The 18,900-nt window shown below is 48.8% G+C and overlaps 1 protein-coding gene across 1 annotated transcript in view; it reads left to right on the top strand.

Annotated features, from left to right (window-relative positions):
- Positions 1-5,681, top strand: part of LOC135567644 (neurocalcin-delta A) — a 40,701-nt gene extending 35,020 nt beyond the window's left edge. Inside the window, exons 3-4 of the mRNA XM_065014947.1 lie at positions 3,761-3,886; positions 5,078-5,681. Of these exons, the coding sequence (XP_064871019.1) occupies positions 3,761-3,858 (98 nt within the window). The 3' untranslated portion in view covers positions 3,859-3,886; positions 5,078-5,681. The remainder of the gene's footprint in view (positions 1-3,760; positions 3,887-5,077) is intronic.
- Positions 5,682-18,900: the final 13,219 nt, after the last annotated feature.

The raw sequence follows: 18,900 nt of genomic DNA, 5'->3' as shown, positions 1-18,900 counted from the left end.
TACTAGCTATGCTTGTATATCTCTACATCCGGTAACTACTAGCTATGCTTGTATATCTATACATCCGGTAACTACTAGCTATGCTTGTTTATCTCTACATCCGGTAACTACTAGCCATGCTTGTATATCTATACATCCGGTAACTACTAACTATGCTTGTATAACTTTACATCCGGTAACTACTAGCTATGCTTGTATATCTATACATCCGGTAACTACTAGCTATGCTTGTATATCTCTACATCCAGTAACTACTAGCCATGCTTGTATATCTATACATCCGGTAACTACTAACTATGCTTGTATAACTATACATCCGGTAACTACTAGCTATGCTTGTATATCTCTACATCCGGTAACTACTAGCTATGCTTGTATATCTCCACATCCGGTAACTACTAGCTATGCTTGTATATCTCCACATCCGGTAACTACTAGCTATGCTTGTATATCTCTACATCCGGTAACTACTAGCTATGCTTGTATATCTATACATCCGGTAACTACTAGCTATGCTTGTATATCTCCACATCCGGTAACTACTAGCTATGCTTGTATATCTCTACATCCGGTAACTACTAACTATGCTTGTATATCTCTACATCCGGTAACTACTAGCTATGCTTGTATATCTCCACATCCGGTAACTACTAGCTATGCTTGTATATCTCCACATCCGGTAACTACTAGCTATGCTTGTATATCTCTACATCCGGTAACTACTAACTATGCTTGTATATCTCTACATCCAGTAACTACTAGCTATGCTTGTATAACTATACATCAGGTAACTACTAGCTATGCTTGTATAACTTTACATTGCAATTAGTTTATGTACTTTTTTTCGCTTGTTAGCATTTAGCTAACAGCGTCAATGTGATTTTGCTATTGGTTTGTGGTAATTTGGTTAGCATTCTGGTAATAGAGACCCAATGGGTTTTTCTTGTTTTTTTAGCGCCCCCTTCTGTGCTAAACCGGTAATACCCTAAATCCTGGGATGAGAAGGATGGTATGACGATATGAACATGTGGATACTGTGTTACCACCTGTTAATAATCCCACATGTTAATAATCCCACATCTGACTTCTAGGGTTACCACATGTTAATAATCCCACATCTGACTACTAGGGTTACCACCTGTTAATAATCCCACATCTGACTTCTAGGGTTACCACCTGTTAATAATCCCACATCTGACTTCTAGGGTTACCACATGTTAATAATCCCACATCTGACTTCTAGGGTTACCACCTGTTAATAATCCCACATCTGACTTCTAGGGTTACCACCTGTTAATAATCCCACATCTGACTTCTAGGGTTACCACATGTTAATAATCCCACATCTGACTTCTAGGGTTACCACCTGTTAATAATCCCACCAGTTAATAATCCCACATCTGACTTCTAGGGTTACCACATGTTAATAATCCCACATCTGACTTCTAGGGTTACCACATGTTAATAATCCCACATCTGACTACTAGGGTTACCACCTGTTAATAATCCCACATCTGATTTCTAGGGATACCACCTGTTAATAATCCCACCAGTTAATAATCCCACATCTGACTTCTAGGGTTACCACCTGTTAATAATCCCACATCTGACTTCTAGGGTTACCACATGTTAATAATCCCACATCTGACTACTAGGGCTACCACCTGTTAATAATCCCACATCTGACTTCTAGGGTTACCACCTGTTAATAATCCCACATCTGATTTCTAGGGATACCACCTGTTAATAATCCTCCAGTTAATAATCCCACATCTGACTTCTAGGGTTACCACCTGTTAATAATCCCACATCTGACTTCTAGGGTTACCACCTGTTAATAATCCCACATCTGACTACTAGGGTTAACACCTGTTAATAATCCCACATCTGACTTCTAGGGTTACCACCTGTTAATAATCCCACATCTGACTTCTAGGGTTACCACCTGTTAATAATCCCACATCTGACTTCTAGGGTTACCACCTGTTAATAATCCCACATCTGACTTCTAGGGTTACCACCTGTTAATAATCCCACATCTGACTTCTAGGGTTACCACATGTTAATAATCCCACATCTGACTTCTAGGGTTACCACCTGTTAATAATCCCACCAGTTAATAATCCCACATCTGACTTCTAGGGTTACCACATGTTAATAATCCCACATCTGACTTCTAGGGTTACCACATGTTAATAATCCCACATCTGACTACTAGGGTTACCACCTGTTAATAATCCCACATCTGATTTCTAGGGATACCACCTGTTAATAATCCCACCAGTTAATAATCCCACATCTGACTTCTAGGGTTACCACCTGTTAATAATCCCACATCTGACTTCTAGGGTTACCACATGTTAATAATCCCACATCTGACTACTAGGGCTACCACCTGTTAATAATCCCACATCTGACTTCTAGGGTTACCACCTGTTAATAATCCCACATCTGATTTCTAGGGATACCACCTGTTAATAATCCCACCAGTTAATAATCCCACATCTGACTTCTAGGGTTACCACCTGTTAATAATCCCACATCTGACTTCTAGGGTTACCACCTGTTAATAATCCCACATCTGACTACTAGGGTTACCACCTGTTAATAATCCCACATCTGACTACTAGGGTTACCACCTGTTAATAATCCCACATCTGACTTCTAGGGTTACCACCTGTTAATAATCCCACATCTGACTTCTAGGGTTACCACCTGTTAATAATCCCACATCTGACTTCTAGGGTTACCACCTGTTAATAATCCCACATCTGACTTCTAGGGTTACCACCTGTTAATAATCCCACATCTGACTTCTAGGGTTACCACCTGTTAATAATCCCACATCTGACTTCTAGGGTTACCACCTGTTAATAATCCCACATCTGACTTCTAGGGTTACCACCTGTTAATAATCCCACATCTGACTTCTAGGGTTACCACATGTTAATAATCCCACATCTGACTACTAGGGCTACCACCTGTTAATAATCCCACATCTGACTTCTAGGGTTACCACCTGTTAATAATCCCACATCTGACTACTAGGGTTACCACATGTTAATAATCCCACATCTGACTACTAGGGTTACCACATGTTAATAATCCCACATCTGACTTCTAGGGTTACCACCTGTTAATAATCCCACATCTGACTACTAGGGTTACCACCTGTTAATAATCCCACATCTGACTACTAGGGTTACCACCTGTTAATAATCCCACATCTGACTACTAGGGTTACCACCTGTTAATAATCCCACATCTGACTACTAGGGTTACCACCTGTTAATAATCCCACCTGTTAATAATCCCACATCTGACTTCTAGGGTTACCACATGTTAATAATCCCACATCTGATTTCTAGGGTTACCACCAGTTGGGGACCTACTTACTCAATGGTTTTCAGTTTGTTGTCCAAACGTCGAGGTCTCTATTTGATAATGATATACACTCATATGTCTAGTGTTTCTCCAGGTAAACTGTCTCTGGAAGAGTTCATTAAAGGTTAATCTAACCTGACTGTCTCCTGTTGTTGTGTTTCTCCAGGTAAACTGTCTCTAGGGGGGTTCATTAATGGTTAATCTAACCTGACTGTCTCCTGTTGTTGTGTTTCTCCAGGTAAACTGTCTCTAGGGGGGTTCATTAAAGGTTAATCTAACCTGACTGTCTCCTGTTGTGTTTCTCCAGGTAAACTGTCTCTAGGGGCGTTCATTAAAGGTTAATCTAACCTGACTGTCTCCTGTTGTGTTTCTCCAGGTAAACTGTCTCTGGAAGAGTTCATTAAAGGGGCTAAAAGTGACCCCTCCATCGTGCGTCTGTTACAGTGTGACCCCAGCAGCGCTGGGCAGTTCTAAACCGCCCTACCTTGGGGGTCAAGACAATGTAAGGCTACACTCTATTCATTTAGGTTTCCTGTTCGTTTCATTCCTGTGTATGTCTCACCCCTACTGTTACCTCCACCAACCTCCACTAACCAGTCTGTTACCTCCACCACCCTCCACTAACCAGTCTGTTACCTCCACCAACCTCCACTAACCAGTCTGTTACCTCCACCACCCTCCACTAACCAGTCTGTTACCTCCACTAACCTCCACTAACCAGTCTGTTACCTCCACTAGCCAGTCTGTTACCTCCACCACCCTCCACTAACCAGTCTGTTACATCCACCATTTACATTTACATTTAAGTCATTTAGCAGACGCTCTTATCCAGAGCGACTTACAATACATCATCAACACAGGATACAGAGAATACAACCTCCACTAACCAGTCTGTTACCTCCACTAGCCAGTCTGTTACATCCACTAACCAGTCTGTTACCTCCACTAACCAGTCTGTTACCTCCACTAGCCAGTCTGTTACCTCCACCAACCTCCACTAACCAGTCTGTTACATCCACTAACCTCCACTAACCAGTCTGTTACATCCACCAACCTCCACCAACCAGTCTGTTACCTCCACTAACCAGTCTGTTACCTCCACTAACCAGTCTGTTACCTCCACCAACCTCCACTAACCAGTCTGTTACATCCACTAACCAGTCTGTTACCTCCACCAACCTCCACTAACCAGTCTGTTACCTCCACCAACCTCCACTAACCAGTCTGTTACCTCCACTAACCTCCACTAACCAGTCTGTTACCTCCACTAACCAGTCTGTTACCTCCACCACCCTCCACTAACCAGTCTGTTACCTCCACTAACCTCCACTAACCAGTCTGTTACCTCCACCAACCTTTACTAACCAGTCTGTTACCTCCACTAACCAGTCTGTTACATCCACCAACCAGTCTGTTATATCCACTAACCAGTCTGTTACATCCACTAACCAGTCTGTTACCTCCACCAACCAGTCTGTTACATCCACTAACCAGTCTGTTACATCCACTAACCAGTCTGTTACATCCACTAACCAGTCTGTTACCTCCACCAACCAGTCTGTTACATCCACTAACCAGTCTGTTACATCCACTAACCAGTCTGTTACCTCCACCAACCTCCACCAACCAGTCTGTTACATCCACTAACCAGTCTGTTACCTCCACTAACCAGTCTTTGTCATTCTATTTCCAGTGCTTATTTGGGTGAATCCAAATAGCCCCTACCCCCCTCCACCTTTGGAGCAAACTGATGAAGAAGACAAGCCTTCAAATGATGACACTGAAGACAACGGGCCAATGAGAGCCAGCCATGTTCTCCAGACTCCTCCTCCTCCTCTAACCACTCCCAGCAGCAACCTGACACCATCTCCAGGCTCTCATGATCCCAGTCATGATGTGATCCAGTCCACTCGCCGTGTATTCGATAAGTCCTAGGGTTTACATCCCAAATCGCACCCTGTTCCCTGTATAGCAGTACCTTAAGCCCGGTAGGCCCTGGTCTGCAGTAGTGCACTACGTAGGGAATAGGGCCCTGGTCTGCAGTAGTGCACTACGTAGGGAATAGGATGCTGTTTGAGACGTATCCCATCCTGTTTTAAGGTTGTAAACCGGACTCTCTGTTTGGTTCTCAACGCTCCGTACTGGACACACCCACTGCCCTCAACTAGGTCCTCCTAGCTCTTGTGTGTATCGTAAACAGTTAGAGAGAGAGGGAATGAGAGAGAGAGAGGGAATGAGAGAGAGAGGGAATGAGAGAGAGAGAGGGGGAATGAGAGGGGGAATGAGAGGGGGAGAGAGAGGGAATGAGAGAGAGAGAGAGAGGGAATGAGAGAGAGAGAGAGGGAATGAGAGAGAGAGAGAGAGAGAGAGGAGAGAGAGAGAGAGGAATATGAGAGAGGGGAATATGAGAGAGAGAGGGAATGAGAGAGAGAGGGAATGAGAGAGAGAATATGAGAGAGAGAGGAATGAGAGAGAGGGAATATGAGAGAGAGAGGGAATATGAGAGAGAGAGGAATGAGAGAGAGAGAGGAATGAGAGAGAGAGAGGAATGAGAGAGAGAGAGGGAATGAGAGAGAGAGAGAGGGAATGAGAGAGAGAGAGAGAGGGAATGAGAGAGAGAGAGAGAGGGAATGAGAGAGAGAGAGGGAATGAGAGAGAGAGAGGGAATATGAGAGAGGGGGAATATGAGAGAGAGAGGGAATGAGAGAGAGAGGGGAATGAGAGAGAGAGAGGGAATGAGAGAGAGAGGGAATGAGAGAGAGAGAGGGAATGAGAGAGAGAGAGAGGGAATGAGAGAGAGAGAGAGGGAATGAGAGAGAGAGAGCGGGAATGAGAGAGAGAGAGCGGGAATGAGAGAGAGAGAGAGAGAGGGAATGAGAGAGAGAGGGAATGAGAGAGAGAGAGAGGGAATGAGAGAGAGAGAGAGGGAATGAGAGAGAGAGAGGGAATGAGAGAGAGAGAGAGAGAATTGTTTTGAGTTATTTTACTGTTAGAATGTGGATGTATGTGTGGGTGTGTTTTTCAAGCTTGATACACTTGTGTTTTAGTTGTAATATTTTGAATTGATATTTGTGCTGGTATTTTTCAAATATGGGGTCTCCATATCGTACTATGCAGATACTGTTAAAGGCCTTTAGTGATGGTTTGAAGTACCTCTAGTGAATTAAAGGAAGAGGACTGTCCCCAGGGGAAGTGTCCCAAATGGAACCCTATTCCCTATATAGTGCACTACTTTAGACCAGAACCCACCCTATCCCCTATATAGTGCACTACTTTAGACCAGGACCCACCCTATTCCCTATATAGTGCACTACTTTAGCCCAGGACCCACCCTATTCCCTATATAGTGCACTACTTTAGACCAGGGCCCTATTCCCTATATAGTGCACTACTTTAGACCAGAACCCACCCTATCCCCTATATAGTGCACTACTTTAGAGCAGAACCCACCCTATCCCCTATATAGTGCACTAATTTAGACCAGAACCCACCCTATTCCCTATATAGGGTCCTGGTCTGCATTAGTGCACTATATAGGAATAGGCCCTGGTCTGCAGTAGTGCACTATATAGGGAATAGGGCCCTGGTCTGCAGTAGTGCACTATATAGGGAATAGGGCCCTGGTCTGCAGTAGTGCACTATATAGGGAATAGGGCCCTGGTCTGCAGTAGTGCACTATATAGGGAATAGGGCCCTGGTCTGCAGTAGTGCACTATATAGGGAATAGGGTGCCCTTTTGGGACACTTCCTGTCACAGATAATGTGGTTATTGATGTTAACTTACGTGGTTATTTTTGACATGTTTCTCTTAAATACTTTTGTTTTGTAAAACTTTATTTTTTAAATATTTAAAATGTTAGAATGATCCTTTCAGCAGAGCCTCCAAGGCATTTGTTCACAGCCTTCGGTTATGGGCTGTTAATAAGTTAATAACTTAATAAGTTAAACGAGAGATCCCTCCTCTCCTGAAAGTAGAAAACAGAAAAAGGTTGACAGAACAAATGTTATGAGATGCGTTTCCAGTTGTTTAAAAGGATATCGAGCAATTCTGTTTGTATTTCTCATCTACTGTTGTGAAGAGAAACCACGTTTCAATCTGGGGGGAGGGGTTTATTTTAAAAGGAGGGGCTTGTGGCCTCCCGCCCAGTGATGTTGTGAAGAGAAACAACGTCACATTTCATTTGAGATGTTTCGACTGGGGCATGTTACACACGTTTCAATCTGGGGGGAGGGGTTTATTTTAAAAGGAGGGGTTTTGTTTTGGAACAGGTTCCTGTTCGTACGGTGCATGTGTGTGTTCATGCTAAACACGTTTCAATCTGGGGGGAGGGGTTTATTTTAAAAGGAGGGGGTTTGTTTTGGAACAGGTTCCTGTTCGTACGGTGCATGTGTGTGTTCATGTGCTGATGGTTTTCAGTGGTGATGGACGAGCTTGTGGCCTCCCGCCCAGTGATCCTCCCGCCCAGTGATCCTCCCAGTGATCCTCCCGCCCAGTGATCCTCCCGCCCAGTGATCCTCCCGCCCAGTGATCCTCCCAGTGATCCTCCCAGTGATCCTCCCGCCCAGTGATCCTCCCGCCCAGTGATCCTCCCAGTGATCCTCCCGCCCAGTGATCCTCTCTCCCAGTGATCCCCCCGCCCAGTGATCCTCCCTCCCAGTGATCCTCCCACCCAGTGATCCTCCCGCCCAGTGATCCTCTCTCCCAGTGATCCCCCCGCCCAGTGATCCTCTCTCCCAGTGATCCCCCTCCCCCAGTGATCCTCCCGCCCAGTGATCCTCTCTCCCAGTGATCCCCCGCCCAGTGATCCTCCCGCCCAGTGATCCTCCCTCCCAGTGATCCTCCCAGTGATCCTCCCTCCCAGTGATCCTCCCACCCAGTGATCCTCCCAGTGATCCTCCCTCCCAGTGATCCTCCCACCCAGTGATCCTCCCAGTGATCCTCCCGCTCAGTGATCCTCCCGCCCAGTGATCCTCCCGCCCAGTGATCCTCCCGCCCAGTGATCCTCCTGCCCAGTGATCCTCCCTCCCAGTGATCCTCCCGCCCAGTGATCCTCCCAGTGATCCTCCCTCCCGCCCAGAGATCCTCCTGCCCAGTGATCCTCCCGCCCAGTGATCCTCCCTCCCGCCCAGTGATCCTCCCTCCCGCCCAGTGATCCTCCCTCCCGCCCAGTGATCCTCCCTCCCAGTGATCCTCCCTCCCAGTGATCCTCCCACCCAGTGATCCTCCCAGTGATCCTCCCACCCAGTGATCCTCCCACCCACCCAGTGATCCTCCCGCCCAGTGATCCTCCCTCCCTCCCAGTGATCCTCCCTCCCAGTGATCCTCCCTCCCAGTGATCCTCCCTCCCAGTGATCCTCCCTCCCAGTGATCCTCCCTCCCAGTGATCCTCCCTCCCAGTGATCCCAGTGATCCTCTCTCCCAGTGATCCTCCCTCCCTCCCAGTGATCCTCCCGCCCAGTGATCCTCTCTCCCAGTGATCCTCCCTCCCAGTGATCCTCCCGCCCAGTGATCCTCCCGCCCAGTGATCCTCCCAGTGATCCTCCCAGTGATCCTCCCGCCCAGTGATCCTCTCTCCCAGTGATCCTCCCGCCCAGTGATCCTCCCAGTGATCCTCCCGCCCAGTGATCCTCCCAGTGATCCTCCCGCCCAGTGATCCTCCCGCCCAGTGATTCTCCCAGTGATCCTCCCGCCCAGTGATCCTCCCAGTGATCCTCCCAGTGATCCTCCCGCCCAGGGATCCTCCCGCCCAGGGATCCTCCCTCCCAGTGATCCTCCCCGCCCAGTGATCCTCCCTCCCAGTGATCCTCCCAGTGATCCTCCCCTCCCAGTGATCCTCCCAGTGATCCTCCCAGTGATCCTCCCAGTGATCCTCCCAGTGATCCTCCCAGTGATCCTCCCAGTGATCCTCCCTCCCAGTGATCCTCCCTCCCAGTGATCCTCCCAGTGATCCTCCCTCCCAGTGATCCTCCCTCCCAGTGATCCTCCCAGTGATCCTCCCAGTGATCCTCCCAGTGATCCTCCCAGTGATCCTCCCTCCCAGTGATCCTCCCTCCCAGTGATCCTCCCCCAGTGATCCTCCCAGTGATCCTCCCTCCCAGTGATCCTCCCGCCCAGTGATCCTCCCAGTGATCCTCCCAGTGATCCTCCCTCCCAGTGATCCTCCCTCCCAGTGATCCTCCCAGTGATCCTCCCGCCCAGTGATCCTCCCAGTGATCCTCCCTCCCAGTGATCCTCCCTCCCAGTGATCCTCCCAGTGATCCTCCCTCCCAGTGATCCTCCCTCCCAGTGATCCTCCCGCCCAGTGATCCTCCCAGTGATCCTCCCAGTGATCCTCCCTCCCAGTGATCCTCCCTCCCAGTGATCCTCCCAGTGATCCTCCCGCCCAGTGATCCTCCCTCCCAGTGATCCTCCCAGTGATCCTCCCTCCCAGTGATCCTCCCTCCCAGTGATCCTCCCTCCCAGTGATGTTGTGAAAGTCACTGTGTTATTACGGAGAACCAACTTTTTCCTCTGGTTTGTCGACAGCAGCAAAGCTTTGTAGAGACAGCAGCAAAGCTTTGTAGAGACAGCAGCTCCTATGACCAGCTCAAGCCTTGCCACTGACCAATGGCAGGGCGGCAGGGTAGCCTAGTGGTTAGAGTGTAGAGGCGGCAGGGTAGCCTAGTGGTTAGAGTGTAGAGGTGGTAGCCTAGTGGTTAGAGTGTAGAGGCGGCAGGCTAGCCTAGTGGTTAGAGTGTAGAGGCGGCAGGGTAGCCTAGTGGTTAGAGTGTAGAGGCGGCAGGGTAGCCTAGTGGTTAGAGCGTTGGACTAGTAACCGGAAGGTTGTGAGTTCAAACCCCCGAGCTGACAAGGTACAAATCTGTCGTTCTGCCCCTGAACAGGCAGTTAACCCACTGTTCCCAGGCCGTCATTGAAAATAAGAATGTGTTCTTAACTGACTTGCCTGGTTAAATAAAGGTAAAATAAATGTAACGTATAGTGTATATGACATGAGTCATCTCCATATATACACTACATACAATATTGGACATCCTCTCAGAGCTCACAGGCGCCCCCCCCCCAGAGTTCAGTCCTGCACCAGTTCCTGGATCAGTTATACCACATCAAATCACATCAAATTTTATTTGTCACATACACATGGTTAGCAGATGTTAATGCGAGTGTAGCGAAATGCTTGTGCTTCTAGTTCCGACAATGCAGTGATAACCAACAAGTAATCTAACTAACAATTCCAAAACATCAGTTGCTCAGTCAGGAACCCCATTAAACCAACCCTTCCATCTCCTGTTAATTGAATGTAACTGAGGCCCCAGATCAGGGCCTAAACCAGTTGCTCAGTCAGGAACCCCATTAAACCAACCCTTCCATCTCCTGTTAATTGAATGTAACTGAGGCCCCAGATCAGGGCCTAAACCAGTTGCTCAGTCAGGAACCCCATTAAACCAACCCTTCCATCTCCTGTTAATTGAATGTAACTGAGGCCCCAGATCAGGGCCTAAACCAGTTGCTCAGTCAGGAACCCCATTAAACCAACCCTTCCATCTCCTGTTAATTGAATGTAACTGAGGCCCCAGATCAGGGCCTAAAACCAGTGGTTTCAGTTGGCTTCGTGTTCATTGGACAAATCTTGAAATGTTTTTATTTTTTAATAACTGCTGTTTTGTAAAGAAAGTACTTTTTTTTTTTTATAACTGAGGATCACAACTCTACTTGCAATGATGTTCACATTGGAATGGCTTTTTGATGTATTTCTATATTGTTTTTAGTTGTCGGATGTAACATTTCTGTAAGAAATAAATAATGGTCATGTGCCAAATAAACACAAAACAGTATTGTATAAATTTATACTGTCAAATGATCTGTCGAACAAAATGTTTGTACTCCTTTGGATTTTGTAGATTTTGTATTGGTGTATTTAGTGATCTTGTAGTTGTTTTTTTCACAGGATGTTTTTTTTTGGGGGGGGGGTCAACTTTAAAAAAGCAAGAATTAAAGCTGCAAGTTTTCTGCGCGAATTTTCGGAATATCGTGTCTTCTTTTTCCAAGTCTCGTGTTTGTTGGTTCCAACTACTCACTAATAACAGAAAGGCCAGAGCCAAGAATTTAGATGGGAGATGGAGGTTCCTGCGTTGTGATGCGCACACACTAGAACGTTCTACGGCGGCCATATTGTCTCCCCATTAACATGACATGGACAATATTTAAACAATGATACAGAACTGAATGATTAAAATTACAACAATATATAAAAAACATTATGAAAGGTGGCCCGACTCTAAATATCTGACTCTGAGCTAGAATTTCATATAACACAGGAATCCCTCTCTATTGAGAGGTCCTAGGATCTGTCTGAATGACAGGAGGTCCTCTGTATTGAGAGGTCCTAGGATCTGTCTAAATGACAGGAGGTTCTCTCTATTGAGAGGTCCTAGGATCTGTCTGAATGACAGGAGGTCCTCTGTATTGAGAGGTCCTAGGATCTGTCTAAATGACAGGAGGTCCTAGGATCTGTCTAAATGACAGGAGGTCATCTCTATTGAGAGGTCCTAGGATCTGTCTAAATGACAGGAGGTTCTCTGTATTGAGAGGTCCTAGGATCTGTCTAAATGACAGGAGGTCCTCTGTATTGAGAGGTCCTAGGATCTGTCTAAATGACAGGAGGTCCTAGGATCTGTCTAAATGACAGGAGGTCCTCTATTGAGAGGTCCTAGGATCTGTCTGAATGACAGGAGGTCCTCTGTAGTGAGAGGTCCTAGGATCTGTCTAAATGACAGGAGGTCCTCTGTATTGAGAGGTCCTAGGATCTGTCTAAATGACAGGAGGTCCTAGGATCTGTCTGAATGACAGGAGGTCCTCTGTATTGAGAGGTCCTAGGATCTGTCTAAATGACAGGAGGTCCTAGGATCTGTCTAAATGACAGGAGGTCATCTCTATTGAGAGGTCCTAGGATCTGTCTAAATGACAGGAGGTTCTCTGTATTGAGAGGTCCTAGGATCTGTCTAAATGACAGGAGGTCCTCTCTATTGAGAGGTCCTAGGATCTGTCTAAATGACAGGAGGTTCTCTGTATTGAGAGGTCCTAGGATCTGTCTAAATGACAGGAGGTCCTCTGTATTGAGAGGTCCTAGGATCTGTCTAAATGACAGGAGGTCCTAGGATCTGTCTAAATGACAGGAGGTCCTCTATTGAGAGGTCCTAGGATCTGTCTGAATGACAGGAGGTCCTCTGTAGTGAGAGGTCCTAGGATCTGTCTAAATGACAGGAGGTCCTCTGTATTGAGAGGTCCTAGGATCTGTCTAAATGACAGGAGGTCCTAGGATCTGTCTAAATGACAGGAGGTCATCTCTATTGAGAGGTCCTAGGATCTGTCTAAATGACAGGAGGTTCTCTGTATTGAGAGGTCCTAGGATCTGTCTAAATGACAGGAGGTCCTCTGTATTGAGAGGTCCTAGGATCTGTCTAAATGACAGGAGGTCCTAGGATCTGTCTAAATGACAGGAGGTACTAGGATCTGTCTAAATGACAGGAGGTCCTCTGTATTGAGAGGTCCTAGGATCTGTCTAAATGACAGGAGGTCCTCTGTATTGAGAGGTCCTAGGATCTGTCTAAATGACAGGAGGTCCTCTGTATTGAGAGGTCCTAGGATCTGTCTAAATGTGACTGACAGGAGGTCCTAGGATCTGTCTAAATGACAGGAGGTCCTAGGATCTGTCTGAATGACAGGAGGTCCTCTGTATTGAGAGGTCCTAGGATCTGTCTAAATGACAGGAGGTCCTAGGATCTGTCTAAATGACAGGAGGTCATCTCTATTGAGAGGTCCTAGGATCTGTCTAAATGACAGGAGGTTCTCTGTATTGAGAGGTCATAGGATCTGTCTAAATGACAGGAGGTCCTCTCTATTGAGAGGTCCTAGGATCTGTCTAAATGACAGGAGGTTCTCTGTATTGAGAGGTCCTAGGATCTGTCTAAATGACAGGAGGTCCTCTGTATTGAGAGGTCCTAGGATCTGTCTAAATGACAGGAGGTCCTAGGATCTGTCTAAATGACAGGAGGTACTAGGATCTGTCTAAATGACAGGAGGTCCTCTGTATTGAGAGGTCCTAGGATCTGTCTAAATGACAGGAGGTCCTCTGTATTGAGAGGTCCTAGGATCTGTCTAAATGACAGGAGGTCCTCTGTATTGAGAGGTCCTAGGATCTGTCTAAATGTGACTGACAGGAGGTCCTAGGATCTGTCTAAATGACAGGAGGTCCTAGGATCTGTCTGAATGACAGGAGGTCCTCTGTATTGAGAGGTCCTAGGATCTGTCTAAATGACAGGAGGTCCTAGGATCTGTCTGAATGACAGGAGGTCCTCTGTATTGAGAGGTCCTAGGATCTGTCTAAATGACAGGAGGTCCTAGGATCTGTCTGAATGACAGGAGGTCCTCTGTATTGAGAGGTCCTAGGATCTGTCTAAATGACAGGAGGTCCTCTGTATTGAGAGGTCCTAGGATCTGTCTGAATGACAGGAGGTCCTAGGATCTGTCTAAATGACAGGAGGTCCTAGGATCTGTCTAAATGACAGGAGGTCCTAGGATCTGTCTAAATGACAGGAGGTCCTCTGTATTGAGAGGTCCTAGGATCTGTCTGAATGACAGGAGGTCCTCTGTAGTGAGAGGTCCTAGGATCTGTCTAAATGACAGGAGGTCCTCTGTATTGAGAGGTCCTAGGATCTGTCTAAATGACAGGAGGTCCTAGGATCTGTCTAAATGACAGGAGGTACTAGGATCTGTCTAAATGACAGGAGGTCCTCTGTATTGAGAGGTCCTAGGATCTGTCTAAATGACAGGAGGTCCTCTTTATTGAGAGGTCCTAGGATCTGTCTAAATGACAGGAGGTCCTCTGTATTGAGAGGTCCTAGGATCTGTCTAAATGTGACTGACATGAGGTCCTAGGATCTGTCTAAATGACAGGAGGTCCTAGGATCTGTCTGAATGACAGGAGGTCCTCTGTATTGAGAGGTCCTAGGATCTGTCTAAATGACAGGAGGTCCTAGGATCTGTCTGAATGACAGGAGGTCCTCTGTATTGAGAGGTCCTAGGATCTGTCTGAATGACAAGAGGTCCTAGGATCTGTCTGAATGACAGGAGGTCCTAGGATCTGTCTAAATGACAGGAGGTCCTCTGTATTGAGAGGTCCTAGGATCTGTCTGAATGACAGGAGGTCCTAGGATCTGTCTAAATGACAGGAGGTCCTAGGATCTGTCTAAATGACAGGAGGTCCTAGGATCTGTCTAAATGACAGGAGGTCCTAGGATCTGTCTAAATGACAGGAGGTCCTCTGTATTGAGAGGTCCTAGGATCTGTCTAAATGACAGGAGGTCCTCTCTATTGAGAGGTCCTAGGATCTGTCTGAATGACAGGAGGTCCTCTGTATTGAGAGGTCCTAGGATCTGTCTGAATGACAGGAGGTCCTAGGATCTGTCTAAATGACAGGAGGTCCTAGGATCTGTCTAAATGACAGGAGGTCCTCTGTATTGAGAGGTCCTAGGATCTGTCTAAATGACAGGAGGTCCTCTGTATTGAGAGGTCCTAGGATCTGTCTGAATGACAGGAGGTCCTAGGATCTGTCTAAATGATAGTGGGTCTGGGGAGGAGTTATATAGCTGATAGGGGTGGAGGATAGTTGGTCTGGGGAGGAGTGATATAGGGGTTGGGATAGTGGGTCTGGGGAGGAGTGATATAGGGGTGGGAGATAGTGGGTCTAGGGAGGAGTGATATAGGGGTGGGAGATAGTGGGTCTGGGGAGGAGTGATATAGGGGTGGGGATAGTGGGTCTGGGGAGGAGTGATATAGGGGTGGGGATAGTGGGTCTGGGGAGGAGTGATATAGGGGTGGAGGATAGTGGGTCTGGGGAGGAGTGATATAGGGGTGGGGATAGTGGGTCTCGGGAGGAGTGATATAGGGGTGGGGATAGTGGGTCTGGGGAGGTGATATAGCTGATAGGGGTGGAGGATAGTGGGTCTGGGGAGGAGTGATATAGGGGTGGGGATAGTGGGTCTGGGAGGAGTGACATAGGGGTGGGGATAGTGGGTCTGGGGAGGAGTGATATAGGGGTGGGGATAGTGGGTCTGGGGAGGAGTGATATAGGGGTGGGGATAGTGGTCTGGGGAGGAGGATATAGGGTGGGGATAGTGGGTCTGAGGAGGGAGTGATATAGGGGTGGGGATAGTGGGTCTGGGGAGGAGTGATATAGTTGATAGGGGTGGAGGATAGTGGGTCTGGGGAGGAGTGATATAGGGGTGATAGTGGGTCTGGGGAGGGTGTGGGGTGAGATAGTGGGTCTGGGGAGGAGTGATATAGGGGTGGAGGATAGTGGGTCTGGGGAGGAGTGATATAGTTGATAGGGGTGAGGATAGTGGGTCTGGGGAGGAGTGATATAGCTGATAGGGGTGGAGGATAGTGGGTCTGGGGAGGAGTGATATAGGGGTGGGGATAGTGGGTCTGGGGAGGAGTGATATAGCTGATAGGGGTGGGGTTAGTGGGTCTGGGGAGGAGTGATGTGGGGTGGAGGATAGTGGGTCTGGGGAGGAGTGATATAGGGGTTGGGATAGTGGGTCTGGGGAGGAGTGATATAGCTGATAGGGGTGGAGGATAGTGGGTCTGGGGAGGAGTGATATAGGGGGTGGGGATAGTGGGTCTGGGGAGGAGTGATATAGCTGATAGGGGTGGGGTTAGTGGGTCTGGGGAGGAGTGATGTGGGGGTGGAGGATAGTGGGTCTGGGGAGGAGTGATATAGGGGTTGGGATAGTGGGTCTGGGGAGGAGTGATATAGCTGATAGGGGTGGAGGATAGTGGGTCTGGGGAGGAGTGATATAGCTGATAGGGGTGGGGATAGTGGGTCTGGGAGGAGTGATATAGGGGTGGGGATAGTGGGTCTGGGGAGGAGTGATATAGGGGTGGGAGATAGTGGGTCTGGGGAGGAGTGATATAGCTGATAGGGGTGGGAGATAGTGGGTCTGGGGAGGAGTGATATAGGGGTGGGGATAGTGGGTCTGGGGAGGAGTGATATAGGGGTGGAGATAGTGGGTCTGGGGAGGAGTGATATAGGGGTGGGGGTGGGGATAGTGGGTCTGGGGAGGAGTGATATAGGGGTGGGGATAGTGGGTCTGAGGAGGAGTGATATAGCTGATAGGGGTGGGGATAGTGGGTCTGGGGAGGAGTAATATAGGGGTGGGGTGGGGATAGTGGGTCTGGGGAGGAGTGATATAGGGGTGGGGATAGTGGGTCTGGGGAGGAGTGATATAGGGGTGGGGGTTAGTGGGTCTGGGGAGGAGTGATATAGGGGTGGGGATAGTGGGTCTGGGGAGGAGTGATATAGCTGATAGGGGTGGGGATAGTGGGTCTGGGGAGGAGTAATGTGGGGTGGGGATAGTGGGTCTGGGGAGGAGTGATATAGGGGTGGGGGTGGGGATAGTGGGTCTGGGGAGGAGTGATATAGGGGTGGGGATAGTGGGTCTGGGGAGGAGTGATATAGCTGATAGGGGTGAGGATAGTGGGTCTGGGGAGGAGTGATATAGGGGTGGGGATAGTGGGTCTGGGGAGGAGTTATATAGGGGTGGGGATAGTGGGTCTGGGGAGTGATAGGGGTGGGGATAGTGCGTCTGGGGAGAAGTGATAGGGGTGGATAGTGGGTCTGGGGAGGAGTGATATAGGGGTGGGGGATAGTGGGTCTGGGGAGGAGTGATATAGTTGATAGGGGTGGAGGATAGTGGGTCTGGGGAGGAGTGATATAGGGGTGGGGATAGTGGGTCTGGGAGGAGTGATATAGTTGATAGGGGTGGAGGATAGTGGTCTGGGGAGGAGTGATATAGTTGATAGGGGTGGAGGATAGTGGGTCTGGGGAGGAGTGATATAGCTGATAGGGGTGGAGGATAGTGGGTCTGGGGAGGAGTGATATAGGGGTGGGGAGGGGGATAGTGGGTCTGGGGAGGAGTGATATAGGGGTGGGGGTGGAGGATAGTGGGTCTGGGGAGGAGTGATATAGCTGATAGGGGTGGGGATAGTGGTCTGGGGAGGAGTGATATAGGGATGGGGATAGTGGTCTGGGGAGGAGTGATATAGCTGATAGGGGTGGGGATAGTGGTCTGGGGAGGAGTGATATAGGGATGGGGATAGTGGGTCTGGGGAGGAGTGATATAGGGATGGGGATAGTGGGTCTGGGGAGGAGTGATATAGGGGTGGGGATAGTTGGTCTGGGGAGGAGTGATATAGGGGTGGGGATAGTGGGTCTGGGGAGGAGTGATATAGGGGTGGGGATAGTGGGTCTGGGGAGGAGTGATATAGGGGTGGGGATAGTGGGTCTGGGGAGGAGTGATATAGCTGATAGGGGTGGAGGATAGTGGGTCTGGGGAGGAGTGATATAGCTGATAGGGGTGGGGATAGTGGGTCTGGGGAGGAGTGATATAGGGGTGGGGGTGGAGGATAGTGGGTCTGGAGAGGAGTGATATAGGGGTTGGGATAGTGTGTCTGGGGAGGAGTGATATAGCTGATAGGGGTGGAGGATAGTGGGTCTGGGGAGGAGTGATATAGCTGATAGGGCTGGGGTTAGTGGGTCTGGGGAGGAGTGATATAGGGGTGGGGGTGGAGGATAGTGGGTCTGGGGAGGAGTGATATAGGGGTTGGGATAGTGGGTCTGGGGAGGAGTGATATAGCTGATAGGGGTGGAGGATAGTGGGTCTGGGGAGGAGTGATATAGGGGTGGGGATAGTGGGTCTGGGGAGGAGTGATATAGCTGATAGGGGTGGGGATAGTGGGTCTGGGAGGAGTGATATAGGGGTGGGGATAGTGGGTCTGGGGAGGAGTGATATAGCTGATAGGGTGGAGGATAGTGGGTCTGGGGAGGAGTGATATAGGGGTGGGGATAGTGGGTCTGGGGAGGAGTGACATAGGGGGTGGGATAGTGGGTCTGAGGAGGAGTGATATAGGGGTGGGGATAGTGGGTCTGGGAGGAGTGATATAGGGGTGGGAGATAGTGGGTCTGGGGAGGAGTGACATAGGGGTGGGGATAGTGGGTCTGGGGAGGAGTGATATAGGGGTGGGGATAGTGGGTCTGGGGAGGAGTGATATAGGGGTGGGGATAGTGGGTCTGGGGGAGGAGTGATATAGGGGTGGGGATAGTGGGTCTGGGAGGAGTGATATAGGGGTGGGGATAGTGGGTCTGGGGAGGAGTGATATAGTTGATAGGGGGTGGAGGATAGTGGGTCTGGGAGGAGTGATATAGGGGTGGGGATAGTGGGTCTGAGGAGGAGTGATATAGGGGTGGGGATAGTGGGTCTGGGGAGGAGTGATATAGGGGTGGGGATAGTGGGTCTGGGGAGGAGTGATATAGCTGATAGGGGTGGGGTTAGTGGGTCTGGGGAGGAGTGATGTGGGGGTGGAGGATAGTGGGTCTGGGGAGGAGTGATATAGGGGTTGGGATAGTGGGTCTGGGGAGGAGTGATATAGCTGATAGGGGTGGAGGATAGTGGGTCTGG

This window comes from Oncorhynchus nerka, unplaced genomic scaffold (genome assembly GCF_034236695.1).
Source record: "Oncorhynchus nerka isolate Pitt River unplaced genomic scaffold, Oner_Uvic_2.0 unplaced_scaffold_1893, whole genome shotgun sequence".
In the NCBI taxonomy this organism is placed as follows: domain Eukaryota; kingdom Metazoa; phylum Chordata; class Actinopteri; order Salmoniformes; family Salmonidae; genus Oncorhynchus; species Oncorhynchus nerka.
Note: the sequence above shows the minus strand (reverse complement) of the source record. Positions and strands in the feature narration are given on the sequence as shown.